Source organism: Chinchilla lanigera, unplaced genomic scaffold, assembly GCF_000276665.1.
Source record: "Chinchilla lanigera isolate Chin_1 unplaced genomic scaffold, ChiLan1.0 scaffold00020, whole genome shotgun sequence".
Taxonomy (NCBI): Eukaryota; Metazoa; Chordata; class Mammalia; order Rodentia; family Chinchillidae; genus Chinchilla; species Chinchilla lanigera.
In genome coordinates, this window is record NW_004955421.1 from 2,763,526 (window position 1) to 2,777,249 (window position 13,724).

The 13,724-nt window shown below is 36.5% G+C and overlaps 1 protein-coding gene across 16 annotated transcripts in view; it reads left to right on the forward strand.

The window, feature by feature from the left end:
• The window catches only part of Arpp21 (cAMP-regulated phosphoprotein, 21kDa), a 156,256-nt gene that overhangs the window by 81,767 nt on the left and 60,765 nt on the right, over positions 1–13,724 (forward strand). For 9 of the 16 annotated variants that reach the window (XM_005383663.2, XM_005383666.2, XM_005383667.2 and 6 more), the window contains 2 exons: positions 3,732–3,964; positions 10,534–10,767. In XM_005383663.2, coding sequence (XP_005383720.1) covers positions 3,732–3,964; positions 10,534–10,767 — 467 coding nt within the window. The remainder of the gene's footprint in view (positions 1–3,731; positions 3,965–10,533; positions 10,768–13,724) is intronic. The other 7 variants (XM_005383671.2, XM_005383665.2, XM_013513805.1 and 4 more) reach the window with 2 other exon arrangements.

Below are 13,724 nucleotides of genomic sequence, written 5' to 3' on the forward strand. Positions count from 1 at the left end.
GGGCTGGGGATTTAGCTCAGCGGCAAAAGCACCTGCCTGGCAAGCACAAGGTCGTGAGTTCGGTTCCCGGTACCAGAGAAAAACCAAAATAAAAAAAAATAAAATATTTATGCACTTTTGCACTTGTACACACAGTCCCAACATTAGAAAATAAATTGATACTTTATATAGCTAATTTTTAGAACACTACTTCCCATAATATTTCAAGTAGTATTTTCTCAATCACAGATTTCATTTCTAAAACCAGTTATGATATTCTTTTTAATTATAATGAATTGCTTAAATCAAGATCGGTGTGGGACAAAGGAAAGGATGAAAAAAATTGTAAGCTTTCTATTCAACTGAAAGCTCTATGAGAGCAGAGGAACAATTTTCTCATCATCTGTTAAATGTCTTTCTAGCATTCAACACTGCAGAAAAAGGTACCCAGTCCTACAGATACACTCAGTATCTAATACATGCTAAATACATGTATTTGTGAATATTATTATTTATTTGTTATAAGAAAGACAAAATCAAAACCAAATCTCTTTGAGTTTAGAAGAAAGAAAATATAAAGAAAGTTGGACATACTGTCTTTTTAGAAAATACCTTTTTGCAGTAAATCTAAATTTAGGACTTTATCTAAAGTTATAACTTATACTGTGACCAGAAACAAAATTGAAGTTTTTACTTTTTAACTCTGCTTTTCCAGGTTGAACTACATAATCTAGTACCTTCCTAATGTATCATCAGATAATTTAATTTGTCTTTCACACTTGAAAATCTTACATTTTCTCTTGAAAATCCAGAGGAGAAAAAATGAAATTTATCATTACCCCTGCAGTCACACACTATATCTACTTTGTTTAGGCTGATGTAGATAAATTATGGATTTTTGAACCTCAAAGTTCAATGTGATTTATATAGCTCCAAATTGCCTACCTGAAAAGCTACCATTTCTTCAGGTCAGCCTTGCCAAGTAGGCATTCCACCACCCACCAATATCACCAGTCACAGAAATTCAGGAAGGCAAATTAGCACAATTTTAAGGGCAATTCAAAGTGTACATCATCTTTAACTTTAATAATAATAATTATAATTCAACATGCAGAAATGAAAGAAAATAAATGCTATCAGTTGTTAATCACCACAAGAACAGAATTTAGAGTACATGCTTTATGACTATCCTGGGATGAAATTCCAGTTACCTCCAAAAAGACCATTTCCAATGGCCACATGTCCCATTACTATTGTTTTCCTGGATTCCAGTTGGAGGGAACCAAGACTTAACTTAGGACCAGGACTGGGAAGGCACCTGTGGATGTGTTTTTCTATGAAGTCTATGATCCCATGTGCAAACCTATATAGAAGTCATCTCTGTGCCTCACCCAACAATTGGTGGTGTACATAATCTGATAAAGAAGTATAAAATACTTTAATGTGTAAATAGTGAGAAATTATAAATATATTTATATACATATTTTAAATCCCATTAATGGTAAGTCCCTAAAGCAGCAACAGAAATCTTTGTTTTTAAAATGCACAGATCTTGACTTTTGAGGTACTTTGAGTTGATTCAGCAAAAATAGAAGACTAAGGGAATCTTAGGTTGCTTTATGGGTTATGAATTGTTGCAAATCTAGAGGAATTTTCCACAGCTCTAGAAATTGCTCTACCAGGATGAAGGGTGTAGACTACAACATAGGAGCTTATATCCAGCGAGAGTGGTGGTCATCTCCTTTGCAAAGGAATTTTCAGACACATTGACATGTAGCAGAATTCTGGGTTCTTCCCAGGGAGGTTCAGGAGTGATAGTGAGGGGGATAGATAACTAAATCACAATGAGTGATGGGAACAAAGGATCACCCCCACAAGTCGAGTTTTTTTCTGGTGCATCCTACATGTTGAAGTTAAGTACAATTCCAAATCTACAAGCTAGGTTTTTCTGTAATAAATATTCCAATTAACCTACAAATGAGATTACTGTCACATTCCCAGTGAATCTGTAGTCATGAAATAATGATTTAGCCAGATTTTGCCACAGATAAATAAACAACATTAGAATTATCAGAGAAGAATGAAGTTGAATGTGGACACTGAAAGACAACTAGAAATGAAATACCAAGCCTTTCAGAAGGTGATTTTTCTACACCCTATATCCCATGGCTTTCTTAAATTTCAAGAGAGTGTAAGGACTAAAGTCACCTGGCTATCGCTGAGGATACTTCCTCTCAAAGCCTAATTTCTTCTTAGGTGGTCCTTGTTCCTAAAATCAGCCATCCCTGAGGAACTGAGAACAAAGAATATAAGAAAACATTATGCAAGATGGCAGAGAAAGGACTATTTTCATCCTATGTTTCCTTTGAAAGTACTTTTTATTTTGTGAATTTTCTGTTCCACTTTCTGCCTTTGCTTTACAAAGCTCTCATCATAGATTAGCTCCTTCTTTTTTATTATTTCTTGGATCATTAACCTTCTGAAGTTTCTTGAAATAAAAGAAAAAGTTCAGTAAGTAAAGATGAAGGAAAATATAACATTTCTGAGTACCTTCTGTATAATTTGGTCACTGTTTCAATCAGATATGCATAATTCTGGTATCTCAATAGCACATTATTATCTTTAAAAGAATATTTTAACAAAGCCTCTGATTACTTTTATGAGATTTGATTCAAGATTTGAATTTATATCATACTGCACACTGATATAAAATTGAGAGTTATATTTATTGCTCAGGATTTAAACCTCCTGTACTTATTTATAATCCATGAAACCTTTATGATATTTTAATGATGTCTTGTTTCCATCTGCAAAAAACTTCAGCAATGTTCATGAAATTACTCCTTCAAAAGATTAGAAGTCAATGACAATACAAGTTTCATCAAATTTCCTCCTACAATACATGGAATTTGGCATATGCCTTAAAGATACACTGGAGTCTTCAAAATTTACCTTCAGCTATTGATCACTTTCAGGGTATTCACGCTTTTTCTTTTTGAATTTTGAATAAATATGTTCTTTCACTGAAAAAGGCTTTTGGTATTTCCATTGATCCCATTGGGAAGTTTTACTGTAAGTGTATATAGTGTGAACACTATTCTTTTTACAAGTTTTCCTGCATGGAAAGGACTTTAGGGCTGTTTCCCCTGACAATGGAGGTTAAAGTCACTGAACAAAATTCTTGCTATTCAGTATAGAGTAACTTCTGTGACTTGTGCTGTCTGTCATAGCCTTAATGAAGTCAGAAACTCAGAAGTTGGAAAATGAATTAATAAGTAGCTTCTCTGGACTTGTGTGCACTTTTCTAAGCCAATTATTTAATGTTAAAGTGAAAGAAAACATTCTTTATCTGTTGGAATTACTTTTAAAATCATTTCAGATTCTGAATATTAATCCATTGCTATTTTGAATCAGGAGAACTTATCCCCCTGTTATCTCTGCAAGAGATATTAACAATTATTTTTCATACCATGTTTTTCAAGTTGTCTCTCCTTCCCTGATGGAAGGATCACGTGACATTCTTAGGTTTGGTTTTTCTGTTTGTATGTGTGTGCTATGTGTGATGTGTTATCTGTCTATACATTGTTGAAACATTTGTAGTACTGTTTGTGGGGGCACACAGCTGGTTTAATGAAAGAAGTTGACAAGAGTTATCTGGCGTAGATGACTCTTGAAGAAGCACCTTACTGTGTGCGTACCCACCTCATTCATGAAATGTGACACTGTGCATCTTTCTGGTGACTTTGCTCCAGGGGCAACAGAGATGGCTCAGGGAGAACATCTGGGAGTCGACAGAGCAGCTCAGAGAATGAACTAAAGTGGTCTGACCATCAGAGGGCCTGGAGCAGCACAGACTCTGATAGCTCCAACCGCAATCTGAGGCCCACTATGACCAAGACAGCAAGTTTTGGGGGCATCACGGTGCTGACCAGGGGTGACAGCACGTCCAGTACCAGAAGTGCCGGGAAGCTGTCCAAAACAGGTAGTTAGTACTGAAAGGGTTTATGGCCTCCGGTATTTTCAGTTTTTACTCAAGCCTTGTGGTCACCGTTCTCTCTGGCTTGGTGTTAACTCCAATGATAGTCATTACATTACAGGACTTTCTGGGAGATTAAAAGCTACCATTTAGTCTCAATAGCTTACTGCCTCTTTTTAGTCATGTGCCTACAGCAAGTTATTAAACTCTCTAATCTTCAGTCTCCTTACCTATTATTTGAATGCACAGACATAATGTTTACTTAATTAATTTAACTTTAGTTACTTTTACTTCCGTAAGTTACTTATGTAAATTCTGCCATAAATTTAACTTAAATTTAAATTAGATTGTTTTTGTAAAAATGATTACCAAGGCACTTGCCCATAGAAAATTTTAATAAAAGTAGCTAGTGTTTTTTTAATTTAGTAATGTGACTTAGTCCTTGCAACTATCCTTTAAAGTAATTATAATATTAATAGACTCATTTCTCATATTAGCATATTGTTAGTACAATCCTGGGTATGTTCTTTTACCTAGTTGTACCTGCACCCTCATCTGAGATATGGAAATAATAGCACCTGTATTATAAGATCATTATAAGAACTAAATGTCTCAATATACACAAGGCAAGAAGAATAATGCATGGCAAATTATAAGCACCCAATAAATATTGGTTCTTACTCATTTTAATTATTTGCAATTTATTTTTTCATTCCTGCTTTGCAGGCAAGGAAAATGGGTCTCTGAGAAGTTTTGGAGTTGTTAGGTTACTGACTACATGTATTTTCTTTTTTCTATTTTTTTCCCAAAGTGAATAGTGATTTCTTGAGACAGATAATTTAAATTAGCATTGACAATCTTTAGGAGGTGTATGAGGATGAGTGGTGAGATCTAGGACAACTATTAACTTGAAAGGGTTTTAAGCTAATCAAAGCATAGTGCTTTATTCTGACTCAAAACTGGGGATCCCCCCACTCTCGCCAAGGCAGAGGTTTGAGAGCTGTGTTTTAGTGACATGGCCTGAGTGTCAGGACATAGGTGGAAGGGCAGAAGAGAACATCCACAGACCTGGAGCAGGAGGTGGCTGGGGCAGGGCAGTGAGGACATGGTGAATGGAGAACCTATTACCATTCAGACATCAGCTGACCTGGACTGTAAATACTTTTCCAACCATCCTTCACAAGCTGGGGCAGGAAGGAGGAGGATCTGCAGTATCTGTGTTCATTATGCTGATAGTTTAACATAATTATGTTGTTGACAAATTGTTTCAAAGAAATTGTCTCATGTTTTCCTACATAAGAAGAAAATTAATAGCTTTTAGTCACAGCCACTAGTATGTCCTTATAATAGTGCTCTTTGGGAAGATTCAGGTGGGCTTATACTGTCTTCCTATGAATTTTAGTCACCAATTGTTGAGTCCTTGATTTCTTACTCTAATTAATTGCTCTTATATCCCACTACTGCAGCAGCTGAAGTCAAGAAAATCCACTGTGGTACACTTGAACTCTTGTAAACTAAGAAAGGTTAAATAGTTTTAAATCTTAAAATGCAGAAACCAAGTACTTTAAATGGTACACTTAAACATTCCAGCACACCAAAAGAACTCTTAAGATTTTAAAATCAATCATCATTTTCTATGCACCAAATTCCAATCACTTCCAAAGCAAAGCTCTTTGGAAACATTTAAAACACTTCAAGAACACTAAAATGCCATGTTCTTTGAAGAATGATTGCAGATTATAAGTGCTTCAGACATTTTTCTTTTCTTTTAATTTAAGTGTCTCCATTTGAAAGCTTGTCAAGGTGCAGGTATGGCAAGGGAAAATTTTTCAGAAGATCAAGGTAGGGTGTCAAAACAAACTTACAATTTTCCAAGATGGGTTTATGAAGTAAAGTTGTCAGTTTTATTGTCATGAAGGTTCAGAACAGCACGTTTCCTCTTTTTTTCTTTTTTTACCTCATTGTTCCAGTAAAATTGCAAACTCTTTTTTAAACCTTTTGGAAACCAAGTATGGAATGTGACATTTGAGTAACTATTCTCCTCTAATTACACAGGTTCTAGCTTTAAATAGAGAATAATGAGACTTTTTCCAGGTCAGAAACATGTTTTCCTACATTTGAATAAAATGCGTATTCGTAAGATCTGAACATAAAAACACATTCTCTTGAGGTCTGGCCGGTCTGCCAGATATCCGGCACGTGTCTGCTGACATAGATGATGCTCTTGCACCCTCCTTGGGCAAAATATTTGATTGATAACTACACTGCAACCTCAGTGGAGATGGGTGATATAGTTGAGAAGTACGACTAAATCTGTACATTTCTGTGTTGGTCCCATGACACTGCTTTATTATCCATTCTCCTCCTTGAACTCTGGAACAGGGGTACTCAAAGTTAGCTGCAACAGAATCACCTAGAGGTTGTTGTGCATCCCCCTCCACAGGTGCAGAGTCAGTAGGATGAATAGGACCTGAGAATGTGCATTCCTAACAAGTTCCCAGTCATTAGCTGGTAATGATTGTTGGAAAACCACACTTGGAAAATAACTTCTCTGGAAATATACGATATCATTTTGTTTTAACTGTTTCATAGGATGTGATAAATTGTTCCCTAGAGCCAAGAGCTTTCTTGCTGTTCTCACATTCTTTGTCTATATCACAGAATGGTTTCAGATCCAATGAAAGATGCTTAATCTTTCTACTACTTCCTCTTGTTGTTTATTTTTGTTGCTATGCATCCTGGAGATTTTCTTTCTCTTGTAATTTTGGGAGATTCAGATTATTCTACTGAACTTTGACTCCCTACATCTCAAAAAAAATTTTTTGTGAATTATTAATTTAGAAATAAAATTTTATTCTATCTGAAGGATAAAATGTACTGTATGGATAAATAATCAAAGAAAATTTTATTCATAATGATTGCAACAAGAGTCAAGGCTGTTACAATAGGAGGGAGACAAACTCAGCTCCACTGAGTCAAAAAACAACAGAATTTTTAAGCACTGGGACAAAGAATGGAAAACTTTTGAAGGTTGTTAGAGACAAGATTGTTCCCTGTGTTTAAGCAACAATTTGTTAATGTGTTTGCTAATTGGTGCTTGTGGAGATTAGATTCCTGACAACCCTAGCATCCAGCCCCCACCCTGCTCTGCCCCAGGGAAACTTAGGATCTATCTTTCTTGATGACTGCATTTCAAAGGCTTGGTTCCCAAGTCCTTAAAAAAGTTAATCCTGGACTGTAAAGCTGGCTAGAAGCTGGGAGATTTACCAGACCACCTTAATAAATTCTTCCCCTTTGCACAGCTGCCTCTTAGAGTCCAGCTTCAACTTCTGAGTCCCACTCTAAGTAGCATGGACTTCTCCTCTGTCTTTTAGAACCTGACAAAGATTTGATGAAAGCCTTGGCCCTAGTTGGATTGTACAAAAATGACCGAAGTGTAAACGCTTGACCACAGGTTTAGAGCTTGTTCCGTGGAATCAGGTTGACCGTTTTGGACTTATTCTCCACCACTTAATAAGTGAGATTTGGGAAAAGTATCTGACATGCTTGAGACTCAGTTCTCACCTTTGAAATGAGGTTGCTAAGAAAATTATGGAAGACTATTCCTATGGAGTGATTAGTACAATGCTTGTCACATCTACATACAGTTTGAATATTGGCATGGCTACATTTAAAATCCTAAATGCTTCAAGTATCAATTCCAGTTTGTTTAAATCTTTAAACCCTTTTAGTCCTGTTCCATTTATCATTACTGCCAGCATCCACTTTTCTCAGGTATTTTGGTAGTGTTGGCTATATGTAGAATACTGTTCTGCCTCGTCCAGATGATTGATGCTTGTGAGTCCATCAGACATGGTTGTACACTGACTGGCAGGGCAGTGACTATGCTTCAGTTTCACGTCTATTGCTGTGCCACCAATTCATGGAAATTTGACTTTCTGTCTATGTTCGCAAGTGGTGAGAGTTGAAACCAATTTTGGTTTTTCTCTTCCCTTTAACCTGTGAATTCAAATCATTTACATTGTCTCATCCTACTTCCTACTGATGCCTCTACTTTCCCCCAAGGTGACAGGAGAAACTTTTGTAAATCAGTGACTAATCATCATCTATCTAAAGACAAAATTATCTCACTCTTTGGTTGAAGTGTGTCACGTCAGCCTGAACGCACCTCCACCGCCAACACACACACCCATGCCAGCTCTAGCTCACATTTAATCAAGTTTCAGATGTGCTTCAGACCCTTACCTCTTCTCAACAGTGAACTAACCCCTGGCCTAGAGATGAGTTGAACTATCTTTGTAGTATCATTTCTATTGTTGCTGCTGCTGGCTAGCTCATCTCTAATGTCTGGCTTGCCATCAGATCACAGCAAGTCCATCAACACACACTGCAGTCTGCACTGTGACCTCAAAGTCATCATTTCAGTGGTTTCATCTCAAAAGTATAGCATTTTCAGCATCTTTTTTACATTCTTTATTTTTCTCCCCATACATTACTCAGAACCCCTTCAACATTCTAAACCATGTAGATGGAGCATTCTGAATTAAACTAAAACATTATCATTATTCATAAACAAACCATAGGAAAAGCAGAACAGATGCCCAGTTGTGAACACCTATGTTAGTTTATGATATACATCATGAAAGTTTGGGCTGTAGATCAGTCAGTGTGGCTCAAATCCCAGTTTTACCGTCATATAGCCATATGAGCTGGTTGGGTCACCTAATTTCTCTAGACTTACTTTCCCTATCTATTAGAGGCAGAAGTAGTATTTATTACTAAAGTGTTTATTCAAGTGCTTGCACATACTAAATCCTCACTAAATACTGCTCCTTCTCGAAAGTTATCAGACTCTCCAATTGCCTTACTATACTGCAATTTTGTTTTGAAGTCCTATCACTTATCACTTATTTTTAAAGTTTTCCAACTTACTTAAAGGGCAGCTTTTAGAATCTTGAAGGTATTACATATATTCTTGACCTTCTGTGAAATAGAAGAATGTATTTTTAATGACAAAAATCAATATTTATGGGTAATGTTTTAATAAATATTTTCAGTGTCCTTGCCACCTATTAGATAATACAAATCATTAGTTTGAATTTATAATTTTTCCCCAGCGCTCTGGTTAATATCAATATCCACAACAGCTGGGCCTATTGGTACTGGTTCTGCATTGCTCTTCCTACACTGAAAGGCAATGAGTCCCCAAGGAACAGGAACATATCAGATGTTTCTGTCTTTGTTCATAGTAGAGGACAAGAAGAACTAATTACAGATAATTTCCACTTGGAAGATTCTACACACTGTTGCCTGCATATTTGTATATACCCAATAGTTGTATTTCTCTAAGTCCCCTGAGAGACACTCAATCTTACCTAAAGGAACCGCAGCCATTACAAAGGCTGGGCCCCTTGTTCCTGCTCTTGAATGTATTAATAAGAGTTCATCAAATCTGTGAAATGCAGTACAGCATTTCTGGCATTTAAATATATCACACTAACAAGTATAATAATACCCACCGTCTATTTGTCACATATAGTTTCTTCCAAGTCCAGTGTTTCACTGCCCATATCCTTTTTTTTTTTTCAATGTGGTGCTGGGGACCGAACCCAGGGCATTGTTCATGTAAGGCAAGAGCCCTACCATTCAGCCACATCCCCAGCCCTGCCCATATTCATTTTATCTTAAACCCTTAAAATCCTAAGTCAGTGTTGTTCCATGTTTAGAAAAATAAAATTAATATTTAGCAGTTTAAAGATGTCCATCTCAGAAGGCTTTTAAAAGTTCAAGTCCTGATTTATCTGTGTCTTCCTAATTTTCAATCTTGCACTTGTTCTCCTAAACCATTCTTCTTTTTAAATCATGAAAGAGGGGCTGGGGATTTAGCTCAGTGGCAAAGCGCCTGCCTGGCAAGTGCAAGGTTGTGAGTTTGATTCCCTGTACCGAGAAAAAAAAAAAAAAAAAAAAGAAAAAGAAAAAGAAACCAATCATGAAAGAGGTACTATTTGATTTTTGAAGTTGTTCAGCCATACATCACAGGAATGATCCAGTTGTTCTACTGTGGGAAAATAAAGTAGCTTCTCACTATATATCTTCAAAATTCAGCTATACTGGTTTTGAAGAAATAGTACTTAGGAACTAAGATGTGATCAGTGTATCTTAGGACTTCTAATGGTGTAGTACCTTTACTCTCCATCCTATCTGTGTTATTTTTATTATTTCAACTCAGTAAGACATTTCTATGGCATCAATAACTCAAGAATATGGGAATTTGCTGTTACTAAGTTCAGAGCGTTAAAGTACCATTTACCAATCTATCACTTTAGTGGTATGCAAAAAGGCTGAAAGAGAGAGGATGCATTGTTAGTCTCTCTTTTCTTAGAAAGTAGACATATCTGAAAAATAATTAGTAAAGGTTTCAATAAAATATGAGCCCAACATATGGAATAGGCATTAGTTAATCTTTTTCTGCAAAATGCACCTCAAATATTTTAAGGGTGGGTTATAGAAAAATGAGCCTGTTTTCTCTCCTCTTCCCTATGTGCCCAGTTATTTGTTAATTCCTATCCCTACGCCAGGTTCTGAGTCTTCCAGCAGTGCAGGTTCCTCAGGATCGCTGTCCCGCACCCACCCACCTCTCCAGAGCACGCCCCTGGTCTCAGGTGTGGCAGCTGGCTCACCTGGCTGTGTGTCCTATCCAGAAAATGGAATGGGGGGCCAGGTCCCTTCCAGCAACACCAGCTACATCCTCCTACCACTTGAAGCTGCAACAGGCATCCCGCCCGGAAGCATCCTTCTTAATCCACACACAGGTTAGTTTCTACCTGTTTTGATAATGATATAAGGTTATCAGAAGGTCGTTCTTGTGTTTGATTTTATGAATTTGCCATCAGATTTTTTGAAAATTTGTGAATAGGAGAGTTGAGTGCACGTCTTTGTGTGTAGCATCTTTGTTTAGGAAGAGCAAACATACATCTATGTTTACACTTTCATAGCTATGTTACTATAGATATGGGTACCTCCCTGAAGCATTCACTTTTCTCTCTTTGCCTTCTTTTGATCACAGTATCTCGTGCATTCTTGAGAGCTAAGACCAGAAATAAGAGTGTAATGAGACAAGATATACTAATTAAAACGTTGTGTTTCTTGAACCTAACCCTTCATTAGCTCATATTAAATCAAAACATTTTTTACCTCCAAATATGTCTCAAGAACTTGAGGAATTAATTAGGACTTATAGTAGGTCTTGAAGCATAAAAGTTGCTTTTCACTTTAGAACTTCACCAAACTCCTATAGGGGAATAATGGATAACAGTGGTGAAGAGAAAATTTTGTGAACTACAGGGACAATAAGTTTACACTGGTTTTGGTGGGGTTTGGAAAACTGCTCATTCCATGATTATGATCACTTCAATGAAGAATGACCATTTATTCTTTAACTTTTAATTTCTCTAGGGGCTCAGTTAACTTCTACATTAATTCCAAAGAACCCAGGACACTGAAATCCTAACATTAGCAAAAAACTATGAGACATCTGTTTTATGGAGGAAATCTTTCAATGCTCCCAAACCCAATATGGTAATATATGGGGACGTTTTGATTATCGTGACCTAGGGAAGAAGGGGAAGCTACTGGCAACTTATAGGAGCCAGAAATGCTCCTTGTCATCCTCCAAAACACCAGACAGTGCTTCACAACAGTCCGTTACCCAGTTCAAAATAACAGTAATGCTGTAGTCAAGAATCTCTGGTTTAGAAGTTTGGCACTGCTGAGTCACTTCCTTGGAGACCTTTGTTAGTGATTTTTTAAAAATGGAATTGTTTCAAAATGGATCTGCAATTTAACTTACATTATTTCAGAGTGTTTCTTCAATTAGCTAAGCTTGAAAATGTAAAACTAGATGAATATCTCATAAAATTCATCTGGCTCAATCTTCTCACATATATAGTTCCACTAGTAATTAGAAAATTCAGAGAAACACAAAATTTGTAGTAAAATACTTGCTTGAATAATTGCCACAATTTCATAAAACATATGGCACATTCTCAAAGCATGGTGTTTGACTGAGACATTTTGAAAATGCCATAAGCTTGAGGGAAAAGAAGTCATAAGTATTTTATTGAAAACCATTTGAAAGTTCCAGATTAGATACTTCTCAGGATTTTGTATTGCTCTTATCTTATCTAGATTATTGTAAGTACTATAAAGGAAACTGAAAGAAGACAAGGGTCATATCCATTACTCCGAGCACTGATCAAAGTGTGGTCTGACTCTGTTGGTTTAAATTCTTTCACTTTTAATTGAGACAGAGACTTTGCAGAAAAGAGCACACATTAAGCATCTATTCTGAACGATTTGTTTTAAGCAAAAATTACAATGTTTCAAAGAAATTCAGCAGAGTATTTTTAGGGTCCAATGCGGGAATATGGTTTGCAATGATAGCACGGCTGTGCGTGTGTATGTGTACATTATCATCTATAATCTTGTTTGTGGAAAAAGTAACAGAGTGCTGCTGGTGCCGAGTCCCAATTCTTATTTACTGGATGGAGTCTCTAAGAGCTGTTATCAAAATATCTCTTTTGAAAAAGGATCTGCACTAAAGAAAACGATATAATGATACTGTTGAGTGGCTTCTGCGGACATTTGTCTGATCTGACAAATGCTAGACATTAAAATGTCTCTGAACCAGAAGGAAAGCATGTTATTACATTTGTGAGATAGTTCAGTGATGAGATGCAAGGTGAATTATTATGTTCTTCTATGTGGAATGTAATTATTTTTATGAATTAAAATATACACACACATATATATTATTGAAACAGTTATTTTTTTTTTAAACCTGAGTTCTTTGTCTCCCAAAACTGAAGAATAAATGATAAATTTGAGGACAAAGGGAAGAATTTAGGACAGTGTTTATTGGAAATAAAAAAAAGAAAAATTCTCTTGGTGGGTATCTGGCGTGGGGGCAATCTGATCGTGCTTTCTTGGCTCAGCCTTATATGGATCCGTAAAGCATGGGGGCTTGCTTTAAAGGGGATGAGTTCAGAAAGAAACTGGTTGTCTTGTACAATCCCTTGAAGTCCAGGTCTGGAAGCAGAGAGGAGCTGTTAAGGCAAATGCCGTTAAGGCTGTTCTCATGCCCAGATAAGAGTTTTCTTTCTTGAGGGAAGAGTCCTTATTTCTCTTTTCTCATTCCGACCCTTTATCCTTCCTTCTTGTGTTTACTTTTGCATCTCTAAACCTGGTTTAGCTACACAGATCAGTGCTTAATTTGGTGGGATAATTTTGTTTTCCTTTACATATCTTTCTTAAATCTTCTATCCCACTTTAAATTAGGCTTCTCTAACTACCCACTTGTAATAGCTAGACTAAGCACTATGCGGTATGTGCACATGTGCATGTAAGTATATGGATCTGCCTAATCTCTCATTTGACCTCTACTGTCCAAAATGGCAGTTTACATCTTTGGGCTGGATCTCACCTTTCACTGCCGACACTGTGAACTCCTAGAAACCACACATCTCACTCTTTCATAAATAGTTTTCTGTCCAGTACAGTACATAGCTGAAATATGTTGCTGTTGAGATCCAAGAACACATCATTACTTTGCTTCTCACATGAATTACCCTTGGGTTCATTTCCTTGTTATTAGCACATTTATAAGCTCTTTTGGGAAAGGGACAAAACTTAGTTATTTCATTTTCTGTATTATTTCTTATTTCCTCAGAATGGATAACAAAATTTTAAACACAGTTCAAGTAGTCAATAA